The following is a 21,427-nucleotide window of genomic DNA, read 5'->3' as shown; positions in this document are numbered from 1 at the left end:
AGTGACTTAAAATTGGTGACATTCAGGCGTAACAAACTGCTGGTCAGGAGGTGATGGCCAATTATATTATGTAACACAGCAAGCAAATGTCTTCGTGAACAGCTAAAAAGTCCCATAAAAAATGAAGATAATTAATAGTGTCAGTGCAAGTTTGACTTTAGAGTTTCTGTACAGAAGATTTAAAGTTGTACTAGAATGGAAAGAAAATGGGTTTATTCCATCCATCCATCCATCCATCCATCCATCCATCCAATACTCAAATAATATATCAGTTGCTAAGGAAACTACAGGCATTGTAGAAACAAAAATAACAGCTATCACAGATGTCATGCACTTGATATTGATGTGCGGAGAAATCAATTTACGTTACTGCATCTTGTGCAATTGGAATTTACCCTCTAAAAATGATGGACTAAACCACTGGTTCCCAACCTTTTTCTTGTCATGACCCATGTCACAAATTTCTGCCGACACCAGATAATTATTTTCTCATGTTTGTTCTTACTATGTTAGAAATACAGAGTAGCCACGATTAGTGCACATGTGACAATATGCGCCAGCTCAGATATCTTTTATACAGCATTTCATTTGAACTCGATTCATATTCGAGAAAGTGAAAATATAGAAATAGAATTGTTTGAGATTGTGTCTGGCGTTTTAATTTGAAAAAGAAAAATAATTATTGAAGCTCTCCCAGCTTTCTGCCTCTTCCTGCACTGCCTATTTGTGTAATATTATGTATTTTGTTTTTTTAATTGTGCAAAATAGATACATAAAATGAATAAAAAAATAAAATGATTTTTTTTTTTCGCTAATTTAAAAAAATATATATATAATTTTAATGAGTACTTTTTCAATTGTATTATTACTAGATATTTCAGGTGACCCCATTTTATTTCCAGGTGACCCTGAAAAACCCTGGACTAAGCCCTGATGGGGTCTTTCTTCATGTTTCTGTCTTGTTTAGTATCTTTATGTAATATATTATGTTAGTTTTTTGCTTCTTAAACTTAATTTTGTACCTTGTTTTGAGTTTCTTTTATTAAAAGATTAGTTTAATGAGCACTACTCCTGCTTCCAGGATAGAGATCAACTATAATTATAACCATGTAATTGATCATTAATTACAAATATTAAAACATTATGATCACAATTGTTATTGAAATAATCTGTTGCGATCACAATTCAGTTGTAATTGAGTTCAGATATTTGACTGTTTAATTGTAGCTAGCATGGAAATTCTATTAAAAAAACAGTCAATTACAATTTACTGAATGCAAAAATAGCAAAGCATGTTACAGTTATTAAAATATGTTTCATATCAACTTTTCTTGAAGATGATTTGACCATTTAAAAAAAAAACTAAATTTAATTTAGGTCTATGCTGTCACAAAAAAGGCTGAGATACCCATACAAAAAACAAGAACGTAATTGTAATTGACTTTCGGGGAAAATTATATTTGTAATTTTTAATTGTAATTGGAAATGCTGGTCCCCGTAATCATAACTAAGTTCTAATTGAACATGGATAATTGAAGATGTAATTGTTGAAAAATGTAATTGAGTGCTCCACCCAGTGGCAGCATGGTGATAAAATAGCCACACAATCATAACACTGGCTCGTATTAATGCTAAAGCTTGTGAATATAAAGAAAATCAGAGACATTTCTCCTTATATTGAACTACTGGGATGTACCATCGGCCATCTTCTGTAAGTCCTTGAAGATGCGTAGGTGGTGAGCAAGGTCTGTGGCTAGAATGATGTCTCTCATCAAATCCAACATGCGTTGGTAGTCCTGAAAAACAGGAATGAAAATCTTAGGTCGCTGCAGCAGTTTTAGCACAAGTTGGATTATAAATAAAGAGTTCACCTTTCTGTTGAACTTCTCAAATATGTTGCAGCCATGAGTGTTGAGAATGGCGATGGCCTGGGCAAAGTGATGCCTCTGTTGTTGCATGTAACACATATTATTAAGACATGTGAAAGTGGTTTATCTTTTATTTAAATTGACATTTATGTTGAGGCAGAAGTACTATCATGACTTTTGATTGCACATCTTGTCACCGGTGAAATCTTTGAGGAAAAAATGGTTGAACGTTCCATTTCACCTTGTCACTGCCATTTAAAAGTAGGTTGTGACCACTAGATGTCCCACTAGAACAAGTGTTTGCCTCTCACATCCTATCATCCATTTTATTTTCCTGCATAACCGAGGCAGGTTTGAGCATCTCCCAGACAACAGAAACACACACATACACAGCTTTGATTAATAAATAACCTAAAATACAATATAAATACATAGTATACATATTTGAATTGTAAGAATAAACCACAATTCATAACAAAAACAAACCAGGAATGTTTTTTCTTTCAGTTCACTAACAAACCATACACACCTTTATACAAAATTAGCTTAAAGCTATGAAAAGAACATTTTCCATCGAATTGTCATCTGCTTACTGATATAAAGAATGAATAATAAACTGTGTAAAATCACAGTGTTTTCTGTTTACCTCCATCACGGATCCCTCCGAGCTGTAGAGCGCAGCCAGCACGGATTGCTAAAAAAACAAAGACGAAACCGTGTTTTCACACCAAAAAACTGTATTGATTTAAATGAAACAACGCCTTCTTGTTAGAAAATTGCCCTTTCCTCTCAGTGGTTCGTGTCAACTCTAATAGAAAATGAAAAACATGAAAGGAGTAAAATGATGAATGACCTTTGTTGTATAATAACAGCTGGCGAGCGTGTGTGTCATTTAGGTTCCTGGAGGGCTGCGCACGATTGGAGTGAACCCGAGCAACATGCCTTTAATCACAATGACATCCAGTGCCATGCACAGGCAGATTCACAAATAACGAGATGAAACCAGCATCCCCTGATATGGCTGAAAACCCCCCAAAGCTCTGCTATTAGTGATACGCTTCAAAGTGAGCTTCTAAAAGTCAATTTCCAGTCTCTATGTCCACAGTGCAGGTTTTCCGTTGCTCTCTTTTTTTTCTTCTTCTCTATCGCAGTTTGTTTGTTTTGCAAGAATGATGTTTTATTCAGTGCTCACTCTTGTTTATATCATTCCTGATGTTTCATTGAATACATCTTTAAACTGCAAAAACATAGTGTACTCTTACCGAGTCCACTTGGAAAGAATTGTTAGTGCCACGATGGTCCAAGTCATGGCACATACAAGAAACAAAAAGAGCTAGTATCTCTATTTCCCTGTAAGAAAAGAGCAGAGTAGCCTATAATTCATGTCAGTGCTGCAAGAAGCAGTTTCTGAAGTTTTTTCATTTGATCATATCGGCATACTCACTCGAGGTAGTTGGACAGCCCTAAGTTTTTGTAGAGCAGGTAGCAAAAGTGTGACACAGAGAAGGCGTGCATCCAGTTGTGGTACGGTGGGTCCCTGTAGCCTTTCTTTACCATCAGACAAAACCTGACACAGGGATATGACTTTATCATAATGCACAACACAGCAAGCTGTCCATTATACAGGAGCCTGTGTGCGCTCTTTCTGCTCGGATATTAGCCAGTTGTTTATAAAAACTAGGGATGTACCGATTATCCAGTAACCAAATATATTCGACCAAATAATGCAAAAAAAAGCCACATTCGGCCTTTGGTGGAGTGAAGGCAAAGGCCGAATAGTAGCGTGTGATACAATGATGCAATCAAACAACGTGCAGTGACGCGGTGAAAAGGACAATAATTCATTTGTTGTGGTTTATCCCCTTTAATGCACTTCAGTTTTTTTTTTGTTTTGGAACGCATGTTTTGTTTAGTTTGAAGGCCTAATATAGATGAAAAACTTTGTTGTGCTTTTTTTGAAAAGCAAAGGTTACTGGAATATTTAAAAAATGTCAGAATATTCAATAAACATTTACTTTCTTTGAAAAAAAATGTGTTCTAGGCTATTTATGCACTATTAAAAAAAAATTGTGAAAAACGTAACAACCGCATTCGATATACGGTATTCGGTATTTGGTCAAGCATTTATATTTTATTCAGCTTCGGCCACAAATTTTCATTTCGGTGCATCCCTAATAAAAACCAGTGAAAAATCAATTCGTAGAATACAAATTAGTAACAAGAGAGAAAAATGTCAAAGTAACCTATTAAAGTTAGGTGAAGTGAGAAATAGATTCATAATATGTTATAATAATTGGTTTTAGAGATTTTATTAAACATCTCTTATCATTGGCCACGTTTACATGAGAGCTTTAATTACTCTTTTGTTCAGAATAAAAGTTCAGTCATCTTTAAACTGACCTTGTAAACACTTAATTCTGAATGAAAATGGTAATTCCGAATTTAACTTCAATCCAAATTAGGTGGCTTGTTTTAATTCCGAAATAAATAATTCATCTTGTAAATGCTTAATTCTGCTTTAAGTTAATTCTGGTATTTCTGCGCATGCTCGTGCTGTCGCAATGAAAGACAAAAGTGTAAACAGTTCTTATTATGTGGTCTCCTATGTTGTATCCGAAAAGAAAAGGTTTGCTGTGTGTTTTTTCCCGTACGTTTACCCCTTTCCAATCATAACCCTTCCCAATCCCAGACCTAAAGCGGAATTGAATAAAGCCAAATAAACCTGTTTTCCATGTCAACCGCAATTCGTAATTACTATTTCCATGTAAACACAAATTAGAACACTTTAATTCTGAATAATTTAATTTGGAATAATTAATTCCAAATGTAAAAAAAAAAATCATGTAACTGTGGCCATTGTGTTTGAGATTTGTGCTTCCTAGTTTTGGGAAATATCAACGTTATCTCTGAAGCACCAAAACAATCTCATTATCAAAAGAATCACATGAATATATAAGCGAAAATATATAAACAAAGGTAAGAGGTTGTTCTTTGAAAACATACAAACCATATCCAAATTGAACGCAGACGAGTTGTGACAAACCTAGGGAAATGCGTTGTGCATAAAAACATAAAAATCTAACAATCTCAGGAAAAGAATCAACGTTGTCAGACCTGGCGAGAGTCTTCATCTCAATCTTGTACGTGTTGATGAATCCCATGTCTTCAAACATGCTGAGAGTGCACTGCACACAGACATGACAGGGCAAGTATCATTCATTTTTTTTTTTTAATCAGCTTTTTCTGTTCTCTGAGATTCCAATCTGTTCTATCTCTCTCTCCTTACCATTGGTGTTGTGTCATCTGGAAGGGATCGCGGTGTGTATGTGAACTCAGCAAAGCAGGAGTGAATTTCATGCACTGGGTCGATCCCAGGCATCAGCAGTTTAGACACTTCCTCCTCTGAAACCTGTTGACAGACTCAGTCATACTACAGTACAGTACTGAGTGAACACCATAAATAGTCATGGTTTAGAGAAAACAGTTTACCTTCATATGATACATCATCATCTCATTCGCCAAAGTGGACCTGAACGAAGCTTCATTGACTCTCTTGTAGAGAAGAGACTAGGTGCAAAAACACATTAGAGCAAGGGTGTTAAACTCATTTTATTTCAAGGGCCACATGCGACATAGTTTGACCTCAACTACGCCGGACCAAAAAAAACCCATGTTTTGCTTTTAAAAAAAAGATAACTGAGATTTGATATAATAATAATAATAATTTTTGCCGTAATTTCTCACAACTGTTTTTCTCGTCATTTTTGCGGCCCAGATTAGATGATTTGGCGGGCAGAACTTGGCCCGTGGGCCTTAAGTTTGACATAGTGTTTTAGAGGAAAACATTATTAGGACTTAAGCATTCTGCTCCAATAAGTGGCATAGATCAGCTGTCGAGTTTTTTCTAGCAGTGTTATCATATTTCACTTCAAAAACTATTTTAGTGAAACACATTTGGAACTACATTCCTTAACCATTCAAAAACCACACAGTTGGCTGAAAATCCAGATTTACTGATTATTTTGTTTTTCCAATTAAAATACACAAGGTAATACTATTATTTAAAATGTATTTATGTACGTCGGGAAATCAAACATCTTCTGTCTAAGTTTAATGCTCTCAACTATAAAGTACCAGGCAGTCGCTGAGATATCTATGCACAGGATATAAGGTGCGGCGATGAATTATGCATTTGTTCATGTTTATTGTGATGAGATTTCACAAAGGCAATCATTTCCCCAATCAAACATCTTATGGTTTGTCAATAGCACAATTGAGTACCTGCAGTCATTCAAAGGTCAGTCTCTATGAGAGCTGTTAAATATGAATGTGACGCAGCGGGTTGAATAAAACATTGTCACAGCAGGTCTACAATTATAGAAACAAAGTCAAACTTTCTTTCGTATTTTGCTCTATACATCATTATCAGTAGAAAAATACTACATCTCACTCACTTGATGGTCTTAAATAAAGTGGTTTCTGTCTTTGGCTTTTTGGTTTGGTAAGCATCAGTTTGTAGCTCCAGTTTAATCCATTATGTTGGGCTTTTTATATCTTATTTTATTTAGATTTTCTGGAGGGATTTGTATAGGCTTTGACTTAGTTTTTGAAATTTTGAACTTCAGTGTAAGTTTTGGGTTCCATGTAACTTTTTTGTACCAGTCGTAATTAGACAATCCCTAATCAGCAATAGTTGTACATTTTATGCCTCATCTGCCTAATCTCTGCACCTCGGGACCTTCTTGAAACTCTATCTACCATTACAACCTCCTTACGGGGTCTTATTGACTTCACAGAGCAGGTTGTAAAAATACACTTTTTTTCATTTCACACAATGTCCAAGCCAGTGAAAGTAATATGAGGTGTTGTATTTGTTTAGTTTTTTAAGCTAAACCCTTATTTGCAAAACAGGATTATTGTAAGCGTGATAAAGTGTGTGTGATTGGCTGTTTTAAGAGCTTGATTCCTCTGCAAGATGATAAAAATGACCTCTGAATTGATTGGACTTGTGCAAATGTTTGCAAACACCTAAACAAGTCAATGCTGATAATACAAACTTTGACTGCATTTCAGCGGCTTTCGGGGTCGGAGTGTGGTAGCATTACACTCATATTATAAACAGCTGCTAACAATGTGTTCATCAAACTCTTTTTTGTGAATAATATATAGATAAGGTTTAGTGTGTGTGTGTGTGTGTTTTCCAGGTGTAAAATGCTGACAAACCACTAAAAGTAAATGCGCCACTAAATCCACTCAGTTTCATCAGAGCGACTCTTTGAATTTCCCCCGAGTCTGTTCGACTCTGCCATGACTGAACAATTTTCTCCCAGTAAAGTGGTACCACATTGCCCGTTTGGATCAATCGAAACACACTCTACCATGTTGTTTTCTAGAGTATAAGACTCCTATATAGGAGACAGTAGAGGTTATTTTCATTTTAAACTAAACAGGATACAGGATTGTTTGCAGAAACCCAGAGAAGAATTTGTGAAGCAAGGATTTTCTCTTTATTATAATGTTTCTTTTAGAAGTTTTACTGTTGATGAATGCGTCTTATCTCTTTGTTCAGAACAAGAATCAATGCTATATTAGGCACAAAAAAAACAGTAAATGTATTATTTTTTAATGAGGACAACAATGAGTAAAGATTTAAAATGAGTTTGTCCGATGGGAAACATCAACGATAGAAAGATTAAAAGCTGCAGAGCAGGAAAGTCCAAAACTGTTTCTAGAGAATCATGAAAGTTTGCCAGAATCTACAAGAAGTGGGCTTGTAACTAGAGGGTTGCAGGTTGAAATCCACTGTGGGCCATCACTAGGGATGGGAATTGATACGAATTTAGCGATTCTCATTGGGTGAGGAAATTAAATAATACAAATAATTATTCTGTAAAAAGAACATATTAACCAAAAGTACAGCTGCACTTATTGTTATGTATTTAAATGGTAAAGCTTCAGTTTAGCCTTTGTTTACATTTCTATAAATGGACCTTCAGAGACGCCGTCCCCATCGTTACATGTGACGTCATCAGCCGTGTGTGTGTGAACGTGTGAAAGAGCAAAATAAAGACAACGATCAGTACCAGTCCGTCTCCTGTGTCTGATTACTTGTTATGAGGACATAAACTGGTGACGAGGTGTGTCTTCTTGCGGATGTTTGTTGTTTTCGGAAGAAAAGTTCGTGCAAGAAGTAACTTTTGCGTGAGTGTACATAACCTGGAAGTGACTAGCATAGCAACAGAGATGCTACAAACACAGCACAGAGGACAGCACAGCTGCGGGTGGAGGAGGTGGATTCTCCGCGGTGGACAGCAAACAACTATATGGTGAAACACAATATACAGGACCTGGAGGAGTTTATCGTTACGTAGGTTCTCAGAAAGAACCGGTTTCTAGCCATCACTGTGGGACCTTGAGTAAGTCCCCTAGACCTAATTGCTTTCAAGACTCTCTTGAAAAAGAGTTTATTAATCTCAATGAGACTTTCCTAGTTAGATAAAGGTTATATATATATATATATATATATGACTCTCAATGAGACTTTTTTGGTTAAATAAAGGTAAAAAAAACCCCCAAAAAAATCTTGATGTAGAAGTTGGAGGGCGTGGCTTACATGTGCAATACTGATCCCACAGTAGATGGAGAAGGCTGTGGCCAGATCCTCATCAAAGCGGTTGAACCATGGCCCATTCATTTTGTTCACCAGCTCAGCAACACCAATCACCTCTAAAGAAAGAAGGACGTGATAACAAAGTAAACACATGTCAGATTCCAACAGACCAAAATAAGATGGGACTGGTGTTTGCAGAATGGATTCATAAAAAGAAAAAACCACAAGAAAATAATGGATAATAATGCAATATGAAATTCAAGGCTGTAAAAATGTATTTCCCAGAGGTGTAGAAGTGAATCAAACCCATCTTCTAACAACTTTATTTTAATCTCGAGTTAAGCTTATTTGTTCATAGGAGATGCAAAATCAATCAGGCAGTGTGATCTTCTAAAACTTTTTTTTTTATATCGACCATGAATCACAGTTTTCTTTGTTGGAGAACTTAAAATGATCAATAGAACCATTTTCACACTGAAGCACAACTCAGCGACAGACAACAAATGTGTGAATAGAGCAATGCAGGGATGGGCATGTACTGTATGTGTGTTCATGGTAAATTGGAACGCAATTACCAGCAGAGTAGTATAAATAACTAATTTAACTAATATATGAGATAAAAACTTAATGTGAGGTCCTCGGTACACAAAGATGTTCAACATGCAGTCATTGTTTGCATTTGTAGTTTTATGAAGCCTGATGCAGCAGCGAATGATACATATTGGATTGAAATCTATTCATTTTTTCATCATCCTTACAAACACACATTCAATACTTATTTTGACTGGCACTTATTTGATCAAGCACCTTGTTTTTTTGTTTTGTTTTTCACCCTAGCACCTGATTTGCTTTTAGGTGTTTTGATTAAATTTTGAATTATTATATTTGAGCATTTTATGTACTGAGCACGAGTGAGGATGAGAGGGGAAAGTCAAGTTATGGTGTTATGGGTGTAAAAGTTAGTAAATATTTTTTATTTGTGGGTTTTTGTGTTAGTGACCTTTGTGGCTAAATTAGCGTTGATTTTACAATGTCCTTGGTGCTGAAACATGGCAGATATGACAGCTGTCACTCACTCAGCGTGAGACACGAATGTGTAATGTGCGATTGTCCGTGCTTCTTTAACGACGCTGATTCATCATTCTTTTATTAAACATTTAGGTTCATTGGTTGTTTGTGTTTATGTGATATTATTAGTCCACTGAGTTAGCAAAAGGTGCATTCAAAAAAATGTATTCCGTGTCTTTTTTGTTTTTTTTCTTATACTGCCAGAACAACACCCAGCGTTTGTTCCGGGACCTGATGGTTTGAAAATGGATAGATGGATGGATATATATATATATATATATATACAGTATATATATATATATATATATATATATATATATATATATATATATATATATATATATATATATATATATGTGTGTACAGTTTCCATTTTAAGTCATAATCCTATCATTATACTTCTAAGAAACTGAGCAATTTACACATCTTACAATATTTGCTTCACTAAAATACACTCGTAATTTGAAAGACAAATTTAGAAGATGTAAATAAAATACAAATTTAAGAACTACAACTATTTGAATATGACTTGAACCTTGCCCACAGTTTTAAAGGTTCAATCTTCTTGTGAATTAATTAAAGAGATCAAATAAATTAAATAAATTTAATTAAATAAAGTAGTATTTGAAATGAAGAACTTGGCAGTCCATGACCTAATTGAAACAAGCTGATAAACTGAACGTTACCGCTGTTCTCATCTTTAATGGGAAAGCAGAGGATGTTGCGGGTTCTGAAGCCGGTGCTGTCATCAACGCCACGGTAGAAGAGAGGATGGGAATAGGCGTCCTTTATGTTCAAAATCTGACCCGTGGTTGCAACATGACCTGCGATACCCTGGTCAGCTGGGATGCGAAACTCATTCTGGATTCAATGAAAGAAAAGCACAACGTTTAGATTTCCCTTAGGTTTCCGTCGTATAAATTAAATTAATTCATTTGATGGGTTTCCCTATAATTTACCTCCTCGTCACTAACCACGCCACCGTCAAACACCTTTGCCACCAGCTCATGGCTGACTCGATCCAGCAGGAACACGGAGCAGCTGGAGGAACAGTGGGTGGCAGAGTTAAACACTAATGGGGAGCAAAGCGAAGCTGGAAAAATTCAATGTTTTATCTCAGGTCAATTCAGCAAACTCTTATCAAATGAGACAAGTCCGTTAAGAACAAATTACATTTCCTTTGCAAATTGTCATAAAGACATTGTACATTCTACACACAGGCAGACACACACTCTCATCCTCATGCACACACTGCAACAACCCTTTGAAGATGAATCGGAGAGCTTACATCTCTGCACCGCTGAGGTTCCTGGCCTCCACTATAATTTCCTGTAACAGCACCGACACGTCGTCTGAGAGGATCATGGAGAGAAGGAAAGAAAGATAGAGGAAAGAGGAAGGCGAGTGAGGAATTAAAAAAAAAAAAAAAAACACAAAACAAGGGGAAGAAATTAACGGGAGACGGCAAAGTCAAAACCCAGATGGACAGATACAGAGATTACAGCATGAGTATCAGTGGATCAGCTGCACCGGCTGATAAAAGCTTTTGTAATCAAGGGCTTGGTATACAGTGAGGGGCAATTTGCTTTTCCACAGCATCCGTTTTTGTACCTGCAATCACTATGAATCAACAAGCACTTGTTCAATTGTTGGTGCTCGCAGGCTGATAAGGATGGGAAATGTCTCTGTGTAATTATTTGATAGAAGGTGGCGCCATGAATTTCAATGCAAATTTGATTTTAGGATTATGGTCTGAGGCATAATCACCTATGCACCATTTGTTTTATTGTCTGGTCCCCTAAAACTGTGACTTTTAGGCTGACTAATGAGAAAAGACTTACCCAAGTGTGTAAAGAGATTCTTTGCCACTTGTAAGAGTGCCTGGCATGAGAAAAAGTAGACACAAAGCTCTTTAAACACAAGAGGAGTCTTTTTTTTGCTAAAGTAAAAGGCATGTGTGAACATGCATGCTTTTGTTGATGTGTCAGCACCATACCTGGCACTCCACTTTGAGCTTCTGTTCTTTCTGGAAAGCCAAAGTTGAAGTAAGGACAGTGGAAGTGTAGCAGAAACAGTGTTGAATGGTATGCTCATCTGCCTCTGTGTGTCTGCAGAAATAAAGCACACAATCTTTAGGACATAAATACATACTGTACATTGCATAAATAGTTTTATTATATACACAACTTATACAAATCTAACTATATTTAAGTTGGTTTAGTTGTTGACAGTGAAAATCATTCTTTTTCTGTTCTTAATTTTGCCCTACTTTCGTTTCTTCATTTTACTTATAAATAAAATGTATTATTATTGTCATTATTATTGCAGTAAAATTCTTAGATCAGTCATTTTATTACCTCCGCCAAGGAGGTCATATTTTCACCATCGTATATTTATTTGTTTGTCAGGATTACGTAAAAAGCATTTAACAGATTTTGAAAATATTCTAAGACACACGGTATGCTATGGAATGATTTATTACATTTTGGAGGGGATCCGGATTAATATACTGATTCGTGATCAGTTTCAATAATCGAAAATCCATACTTTTTGTTATTGGCAAAATTTTCAAAAATATCATCTTGGTAATTGACCAATCTCAGTTTTGTCGAGTTGGTTCCTCAATTATCCCAGTAAATTTAATCCCAATTGCGCATATTGTCACAATCTTTTAAAAAAAAATGCCCATACATTTGGACCTACTGTATATTTATTAATGGGTAAACACATTCCTTACAAGCCTTCAAAGATTGAATGATCATGATGCCGTAATCAGGATCACTGGTCCAGATAACTGCCAATATCTGATCATGGAAAAGAGGATATTTGGCCTTTGGCTGAGGTTTGCGCTCTCTGAATGCTCTTGTTTATACTGTTTATAAAGCTACGGCACACACTGTGCATAAAAGAAACAAAAACAAAAAAAAAAAAAAAAACAACCACTGGACATTATCAAACTTACAGTAGCAATTTTTTTGGTCTGTCTATAGGCACCAACTGACACTGTGGGTGTGTCTAATTAGTCCTCTGATCACTGCTAATGTCAAAGCCATTGGTGCACATCAAAGCCCTCTCGCAATAACTATTTGACCTTTAAAGTAAAATGAAACACTTTATGAGCTGATAATAAACCTGGTGGTTATAGGATGGGAGTGGTGGCTGAAAGGTTAAAAAAGTAAGGCTTTTGTAACAGGTAGGTAATAGGTTAGATTGCAGAAACCTGCAGGAGAGCTTGGACTAAACAGTGACAACTATCACCCATTGCAATGAGTTAGTTAGAGTTAAGCTCAGGAGTTCCCAACCTTGGGGTCGTGAGGCACTGAAAGGGGGTCGCCAGATGCTTTCAAGAAACTAAGAATATTTTTTTTAAATAATTTGAGCACAGTTTTCCTGCAACTACACCAAACTTGCCATATTTTAACCTATTTTTTATCAATTTTTCTTGCCATATTTTTTTTACTTCTTTTAATGCATCTTTGCTCCCAATTCTGCCACTTCTTCATCAATACTCAATGCCTTTTCTTCACATTTTTCCATTTTCAAGACATTTTCCACCACTTTTCCCACCTAATGTCGCATATATTGACGACCGTGGGCGACCGTGGCTCAGGTGGTAGTGGGTCGTCTTCTGATCGAGAGGTTGGGGGTTTGATCCCAGTACCTGACTATGTGTCGAAGTGTCCTTGGGCAAGACACTGAACCCTAAGTTGCTCCCAGTGGTCGACTAGCGCCTTGCATGGCAGTCCTGTCCCACTGATGTGTGAATGTGAGAGTGATTGGGTGAATGAGCTGATATGTAAAGCGCTTTGAGACTGCTTCAGTGTGGTTATAAAGCGCTATATAAATCAAGTCCATTTACCATTGACCCATTACTGTCACTTTTAACCTCTTTTCACCATGTTTCATGCTTATTATTTGCCAATTTAACCACATTCATGATTTATCAAGCCCATTATTTGCCAGTTTGAACTAATTGTTCCAATATAGACCCTTTTTACCACTTTGTGTTTTTGGCCACTCTAATTTGCAACTTCCCATTTCGCCACCTTTTCCACCATTTTTGGTCACTTTGAACCCATTTTATTTCTGATTAAAACAAGGATTTACATCTTTAAGATGACTATGTACTATGGACCAAACAATAGTAAACTTCCTGGATAACAGTGGATATTATTCAGATAAATAAATACATGTGGTTATCACAGATTCATAAAACAATGGACCATCACTTTGCTGATTTTATGAATGAGCCCCAAAAAGATATCCGCTTTATTCCCCTTTATAGATGGCCCTATCTCCACATGACTGTGTTCATGTCTGTGTTCAAACATCTTCAGGTACAATGGGGGTCCCCGATCTCTGGAACATTTATTTTGGGGGTTGCGGGCATAAAAGGTTGAGAACCAGTGTATTAGCTGGCCACAGTGACGGGGTCCTGCTGCAGTTATTCAGTAGTGCCTACAGAGGGCAGTGGCACATTTAGAGGTCCTGTATATTGCTCTGGTCAGACTCCCTAAAGATGCCCAGGAGGCTCAGTTTGAAGGGACTTGGTGAAGGTGTTAGTGACTGACATTCAATCAACACAGAACAACAGAGAGGCTGGAGAAGTGTTTGCTGATGTTTCAGCAACTATTCTGCAGCCACAGTGAAAACAAGGGACTATATTTGAGGAAGATACACACAGGACACAAGTGTACAATATTCTGTCCTCTGTAAGGCTGTGTCTTGTATAAGAATCCCACAAAAACACATCCGGCATGAGCCTGGTCTTTCAAAAAATGTGCTACTCTATAGTTGACACCTTGATCTATCCAGGATCTCTCTGAGGTTACCTCAGAGTGGGAGGAGTTTATGTAAGATACTTCAACTTGCTAGCACTGAAACTGAGTTGTTAACCTGGTACTGGTGTCATAATGTGTCATCCAACAGCTGTTGGGTTTCGAGACTAAGCCAACAATTTAGAGGCTTCGGAGAACTCTGCATAAGGATAGGCAATCCACATGATGAGGAGACGCACTTTTGAAAGATATGGCATTACTAAAACCTGGATAAGTGTGCTCAGAGAAGCAGATAAATTTATCACGCCTATGTGCACAGTGGGGATCGTAATTCTGCTGTTATTATGGTAATGAAATGCAGGCTCTGTCATCAGTGCCACTGACACAGAGAGAAATCATAGTACATGATCCCCTTTCAAGTAACTCAGTCCTATGGGAACCTGAAAGATGAAGGAAAACTGTTACAGTTGTGTGTAAGATGTAAATCATACACAAATCTGAATTGTTTTCCTAAAGCCTTTCAAAATCTTTTTATGTCAACGCAAACAGTTGGATCACATTTTCATGGACTTCTGCGCTCAGGAGATACAGATACTTCTACAAGCCTGTGCACAGACAACACGCACACACACACACACGCAGACAGTGCCAAATCTGGTCAGCTAAGTCACCCGCTGCTGGTAAACACGTGACCTCAGATCGTCACCTCGCCATCATCAAAACCATCTGGTCACAGAAACCTCCAAAGAACTTCAGTTCTTGGGTTCATTCAGTGTTGATCTGGATTTTCTGTCTGTGTCCAGACATGTGGTGGAGCTACCGAGCTGTCAATGATACAGTTTAGTGACAGTCCAACAGCTCACGCATCAACCGCACTGCGTATAATACTAATTTATTTCAATTAGCCCTTACATTACGGCCGCTGACAGGTAAGAAAATAAGTGATTTTTTTTTTATTATTCATGCCACTAATTTTAGGTGAGCTGCTTGTGAAGGTTTGGTGATTCAGATTTTTTGGCTGAAAGCTGATAATGATTTTATACATGAGGTTAGTGATCCGACAAATCTGACCATAGCCAATGACCAGAATCTATGACAGTGGCAAGCCCAATGATAAAGCCATGACAAGTTTTGGTTTATCGAGAATAATATCCCACTAAAAAGTTCTGTGGCAAAGCTACACACTTGCAGTCCTTGAGCGTTCATTTTTTAAAATATCTCAAAGTTCTGCGTCTCGGCCTGGGGCCTTTGAGGCGTCAGTGGGGCGGCTCGGCGCTGGGGAGGCGGGGGTGGCTTGCAGCTTTTGCATGCACATCGGTCGTGGATACGCTAGCATGCCTTAGGCTTTTATCAGTTCTAGGTGTAGGCATCCACCCTCTCCCTCTGTTCACGGACACCATCATTATAGTTAAGAAGGGTGTAGCGTCACCCTCTTTAACCTCTCCACATTTGCCACCAGACTGGTTCAGTGCATTACACCCCACAACACAATATGCACAATAGTAACATCACATTATACTTTCAGCACAACCAAAATAGCTTACCCCTATGATGATGGTCACAATTAAGTAATAAAATAAACGTTTTTTTTCTTCTTTTTTGCAAGAATAATGGCTTAAACATACTCGGGCGAACATCTGGCAGAGTGTCTGCACTCATCACAGCTTACATACTCTAGTGTACTGCCACGTAGTTGTTTCCATTAAAATCCTACATTTCCCACAATCCTTATAGCGCTTCTCTGTAGTTCTTGTATTCCTTCTGTGACATGTTTTGAAGGTGTTGGTTCATGACTCGTCTGCTTGTCTCTCCTCTAAGCTCTTCTTTATCTCTCCAGCTCTGTTTCACCAGCCGATGAAATGCAGGTCGGTGTTACATTTAATGTGGGTCGAGACATGCTGTGCAGTATTTTCCGTGACACCAGGTACGTGGACAAGTCAGCGCGGTCATAAAATCTGAGTATTTATTATCATTAACTACTGATTGGAGCCCTCACGTGGATTAAAGCGTAATTATATGCTTATATAGTTGTCAAGAGATCCCATGGTATCTCCTCAACTAGAAACTTCAGAGATCTGATCTCACAGCTTCAACTAATCGGGTCTTTGTACAACACTTTACTTTAGTAAGCTGCTGTTGGATAAATCTCTGCATCTGTCGTTTGTCAGCACTTGAGGAATTACCAGAAGCCAAACTTCAACTGACAGGATTTTCCACCCATTTTAACTTGAAGGCATCTGCGGGTAAATTGGAGAGATGTCTCATCAGCTAGGAGATTAAAAGCAGGAAACCAGTGAGTCCCTGACATGCATAGAAATGACACCCAACCAAACGGACGAAGTTACTTTATGAAGCGCCTGAAATGCTTACCTCTGCCCACCCTCTTTGTTGAAGGTGCATGCTAAAGCCACCACCTGACCGGTGGCCCTGCTGGTCACTGGCACACAGAGCATGGAGGAAATCTCACAGCCCAGCATGCTGGAGAGCTGCCTGCGCTCCTCCTGACAAAACGAAGAAAGGATATCAGAGAAAAAGACAACTGATAGAAAAAAAAAAAAAAAATACGCAAAACAGTGTTTTCTTACAGCACTGATGTCTTGTAGGGTTATAGATTTCTTTTTCTCGACCACTTGACCGAATCGTCCAAACATCAACTACAGAGATAAAATTAAAAAAACACAAGTAAATAATTCTTATTAGAATCAGAATTCCTTTATTAATCCCAGGGGGAAATTGCTTTCATTACAGCCACTTAAAAAAAAAATCACAAATAAAAGAATAAAAAGTTTAACAAAGAAGAAAAAAAGAATAAACGTTAAATAAGTGTATAATTAAGTAAAAGACAATTAAAAATAAGGATCAGATACACACATATTACAGTAGTAAAAAATAAAGAATGAATAACAAGATTAATAAGATTATTATTATTATTATTATTAATAATAATAATAATAATATACAAATATGATACATATAATTACAAAAATAACACAAATATACAAATATGATACAGATATTTACAACAATCAAGCTGTGAGGTTACCGTGATGCATTATACAGTTTGATCGCCACAGGAAGGAATGATTTCCTGATTATCATACAAGTCATATCAACAGGAAATGTGGTCATAGAACACCCAAATATGTTTCTTTTAGTGGAGTTAATACCGTTGTTTTTTGTGTCCATCTTAACATCTCTCAAAACCAGTGGTTCTACAACTTTTTTTTGCTCAAGTACCCCCTTTCTCTTATTTCTAAATCCAAGTAAATCAAAGTTATGGTCATTTCTGGTCATCTCCTGCCTAATGTGGGACCAAGACTGACCCCTGATTTTTCACTTCATAATCTAATCAACATCATTGTCATCACCATTATTATGATGATCACTTTCAACTTAAAATAAACATTATAAACCCCATATTTTGAATTCTTTCATTTGTTGATTGTCCACTCTCTCTCCCTCATGTACCCCATGTAGTGCCATTGCGTACCCCTAGGGGTACACGTACCCCCATCTCAGAAACCACTTATCATTTTAATCTACCATTACCATTATTCACCCTTTATGCACACACTCTTCAATCTCAAATTAGAGCATGTTGAAAGTTTCCACATCGTCACAACTACAGATGGCGGATCTATTGTGATCCAGAGCAGGTGGTGAACGCTCAAACACAAATGACTTAATTAGGACTCCAGCTGCAGACCAGTAGATAGATGTTTGGGGTGTATTCAAACTATGATAAAAGGCTAACGATGAATAGGCGATAATAACAGATGAGTGAAAAGAGGCTTGATAAATCTAGGGTAATGTTTAAAAATATACTTTGGCCTCACCGGGAAGCTGACCTCCTCTTCCAGGACTTTGTCTCCAACTACCTGAAAGTCAAAGAAATGTGAGGGTAGTAGAGCACGATGGGTATGTGTGTGTGTGTGAGAAAAAAAGAGAGAGGCGGCGACTGTGTGCAAAAATTAGTATACTTAATGCGCTGTTAGTGATTATGAAAACAAGTGTGCTCGAGTGTGATAACGCTGTGTAGAAAAAAAATTAATTGTGTGTGTGTAGGTCTAAATCTGTGAGTGTACCTGGCAAAATAGCTGGTGGTTATCCTCTGACACCAGAAGTAGACAACAACACTGTGAGCGAGTTTGCTGCTGCAGCTGCAGAGGAACACAAACACACATCATTAGTCTGGGGATTTATTCATAACATCTCAATGCAGCCTCATGGATTGGGATTCAGTGGACAATGGAGTATGACTAGAGCTTGAGCTTCACAATTGCCTTCAGGACAATCTTCATAATCTTATATTGTTGTTGTTTATTTTTTAACTAATGTAGGTTCTACAGAATTGTGTTATTTTCATACTAATACTGCATTTATTAACAAAATAAATACCATTAAGGCATGTAATGTCAAACGAAAAGACCAAATGACTAATAAAACTCTTTTTGCAACATCAACATTCAAGCACATAATCGAAAGTAAATCCTTGTAAATAAGTAATGTGTATGGACACAGTGTTCAATGTCCTGTCTGTATTAAACCTGCAGAGTTCCAGCCTACTCCCTGCTGTTGACTGAAATGGAAACATTTCATTCACATTCATCGACTGAAATGCACTCTCACACACAAAGCATGCAAAACGCTGACACAGGTGCACACACGTTTGTGAATAGACTGCATGCAACACGCACACTCGCAGACACATAGACATGAACGCACCAGCACACGCATTCAAGCCTTGACACACACGTATATTGTTCCTTGTAATCCAGCGAGGACAGAAATAAACACCAACCAATGCCAAAGCATGTGATGTTGTCACATTCACATAATGCTAATTCCCTCCACCCTCTTATTCAACAGCTAATCTCGAAGAGTCGCCCCAAGCAAAAAACACTAAACTGACAATTGTTGAGAAGAACCAAATCCACTGCTCCTCTGGCCCCCATCCTCCTCATCCCACTTTCTCTTTCAAACTCAAACAACAGCCAGGCTAAAGAAATTATTTTCGATCAAATCACGTCTCAAAAAAGAAAAGAAAAATAATAAATATACAGTAGAAATGAGGCTCTCTGTTGCTCTATAAGAGCTACGTTTGGGGAGGTGGTGTAGGAAAGATCAGTTATGTAATTGTTTCACATGTACAGTGAAGAAAATAAGTATTTGAACACCCTGCTATTTTGCAAGTTCTCCCACTAAGAAATCATGGTGGGGTCTGGAATTTTCATGGAAGGTGCATGTCCACTGTATGACAGATAACCTAAAAAGAAAAATCCAGAAATCACAATCTATGATTTTTTAACAATTTTTTAACAATTCGTGTGATACAGCTGAAAATAAGTATTTGAACACCAACGTTAATATTTTGTAGAGTAGCCTTTGTTTGCAATTACAGAGGTCAAACGTTTCCTGTAGTTCTTCACCAGGTTTGCACAGACTGCAGGAGGGATTTTGGCCCACTCCTCCACACAGATCTTCTCTAGATCAGTCAGCTTTCTGGGCTGTCGCTGAGTAACACGGACTTTCAGCTCCCTCCAAAGATTTTCAATTGGATTTAGGTCTGGAGACTGGCTAGGCCACTCCAAAACCTTGATATGCTTCTTACGAAGCCACTCCTTGGTTTTCCTGGCTGTGTGCTTTGGGTCATTGTCATGTTGGAAGATCCAGCCACGACTCATCTTCAATGATCTGACTGAGGGAAGGTTTTTGGCCAATATCTCACAATACATGGCTGTAGTCATCCTCTCCTTAATACAGTACAGTCGTCCCGTCCCATGAGCAGAAAAACACCCCCAAAGCATGATGCTACCACCCCCATGCTTCACAGTAGGGATGGTGTTCTTGGGATGGTACGCATCATTCTTCTTCCTCCAAACACGCATAGTGGAATTATGACCAAAAAGGTCTATCTTGGTCTCATCTGACCACAAAACTTTCTCCTATGACATCAACTTTTTTTAAACTTTTACTTATTATTAGAGCAACCCAAATCAGCACAAGTTGTCATTCTGACTGAAAGGTTGCTAAATGTCCCTGAATGATTCACCTCCTATAGAACTCAATGAACTGAAAGGGGCGATTGGCGTCATCAATGACATCATTTCAACATGGCGTAAAGTAGTCCCAGTTTTAAAAGTTAATAAATTGATATGGTGAACAATAATGCGTTTTGTTAAGCATATATCTTCTAATAAGGACATTTCAAAGGTTTTAGGCCACATTTCTAAAAACAGTGGAGGATCCCTTTAAGTAATAGTGGCCATTACTGTATTTGGGTTAACTCTAGCAGTTCCCTTAAAAGAACATAAATGATGCAAATGCACAAATGTGCATGACTAGATATTCAAATTGAAAGAGGAGAGAAAAATATTTATTACTCACATTATTTATTTATAAATGTGTGACACCATTCTGTATACAAGAAGTCCATTTAATCCTCACTTTACTATTAACAGAAATAAAAGGTGTGAATCCTGAAAGCAGAGAATCTGGAGATATTTTATATGACAAACTACTGTTAAATGTTAGTCCTCACCTGATTATACGTTCTCAATCTGTCATGTGATTCTGCTGAACATTAGTGGCTAGAAAAAGTTATATGTTGTACAGCATGTTCAAAATAAACTTTCATTCCTTCATTCATTGAAATTGTTGCTGAGAAAAGTCCCCTTAATGTGTAAAGTGAGGAACCAGTTATTGCTAATTGGTCACTCACATTGCAAAAACGAAATTCATTTTTGATTCATTTTTGGAACCAAAAAGGAGGCATTTGAAGAAATTAAACTTGAAATAAATGAAGAAAAAAATTAAACGTGTCTTTGATACCAAGTTCTTGGGAGTCATAATTGACTAAATTATCTTAGAGGCAACACAAAAGTCTCAAAAACACTTGGTGTGTTTTATAAAACAAAAGATTTTACTTAATTACTATTCCTTGTTTACAATTTATTGTACTTTGATACTCCCTTATATGACGTACTGTGTAGAACTCTAGGGAACCACTTTTAAAACCATAGTAAATTATATTGTTTTATTGCAAAATAAAGGCCATACGATGGATAAACAAAGCAGGATATTATTATGTTTTGATTTAACAT

The 21,427-nt window shown here is 37.2% G+C and overlaps 1 protein-coding gene across 2 annotated transcripts in view; it reads right to left on the bottom strand.

Moving 5' to 3' along the window:
* Window positions 1–21,427, bottom strand: part of pde2a (phosphodiesterase 2A) — a 205,862-nt gene that overhangs the window by 9,183 nt on the left and 175,252 nt on the right. For both annotated transcript variants that reach the window (XM_028464203.1, XM_028464204.1), the window contains exons 10-27: window positions 18,410–18,484; window positions 18,161–18,202; window positions 16,910–16,978; window positions 16,695–16,825; window positions 11,543–11,654; window positions 11,388–11,427; window positions 10,835–10,898; window positions 10,506–10,587; window positions 10,233–10,407; window positions 8,482–8,594; window positions 5,358–5,435; window positions 5,155–5,277; window positions 4,983–5,053; window positions 3,313–3,435; window positions 3,131–3,218; window positions 2,515–2,562; window positions 1,872–1,946; window positions 1,697–1,796 (exon numbers count right to left, since the gene is read on the bottom strand). In XM_028464203.1, coding sequence (XP_028320004.1) covers window positions 1,697–1,796; window positions 1,872–1,946; window positions 2,515–2,562; window positions 3,131–3,218; window positions 3,313–3,435; window positions 4,983–5,053; window positions 5,155–5,277; window positions 5,358–5,435; window positions 8,482–8,594; window positions 10,233–10,407; window positions 10,506–10,587; window positions 10,835–10,898; window positions 11,388–11,427; window positions 11,543–11,654; window positions 16,695–16,825; window positions 16,910–16,978; window positions 18,161–18,202; window positions 18,410–18,484 — 1,609 coding nt within the window. The remainder of the gene's footprint in view (window positions 1–1,696; window positions 1,797–1,871; window positions 1,947–2,514; window positions 2,563–3,130; window positions 3,219–3,312; window positions 3,436–4,982; window positions 5,054–5,154; window positions 5,278–5,357; window positions 5,436–8,481; window positions 8,595–10,232; window positions 10,408–10,505; window positions 10,588–10,834; window positions 10,899–11,387; window positions 11,428–11,542; window positions 11,655–16,694; window positions 16,826–16,909; window positions 16,979–18,160; window positions 18,203–18,409; window positions 18,485–21,427) is intronic.

This window comes from Gouania willdenowi, chromosome 13 (assembly GCF_900634775.1).
Source record: "Gouania willdenowi chromosome 13, fGouWil2.1, whole genome shotgun sequence".
NCBI classification, from domain to species: domain Eukaryota; kingdom Metazoa; phylum Chordata; class Actinopteri; order Blenniiformes; family Gobiesocidae; genus Gouania; species Gouania willdenowi.
Note: the sequence above shows the minus strand (reverse complement) of the source record. Positions and strands in the feature narration are given on the sequence as shown.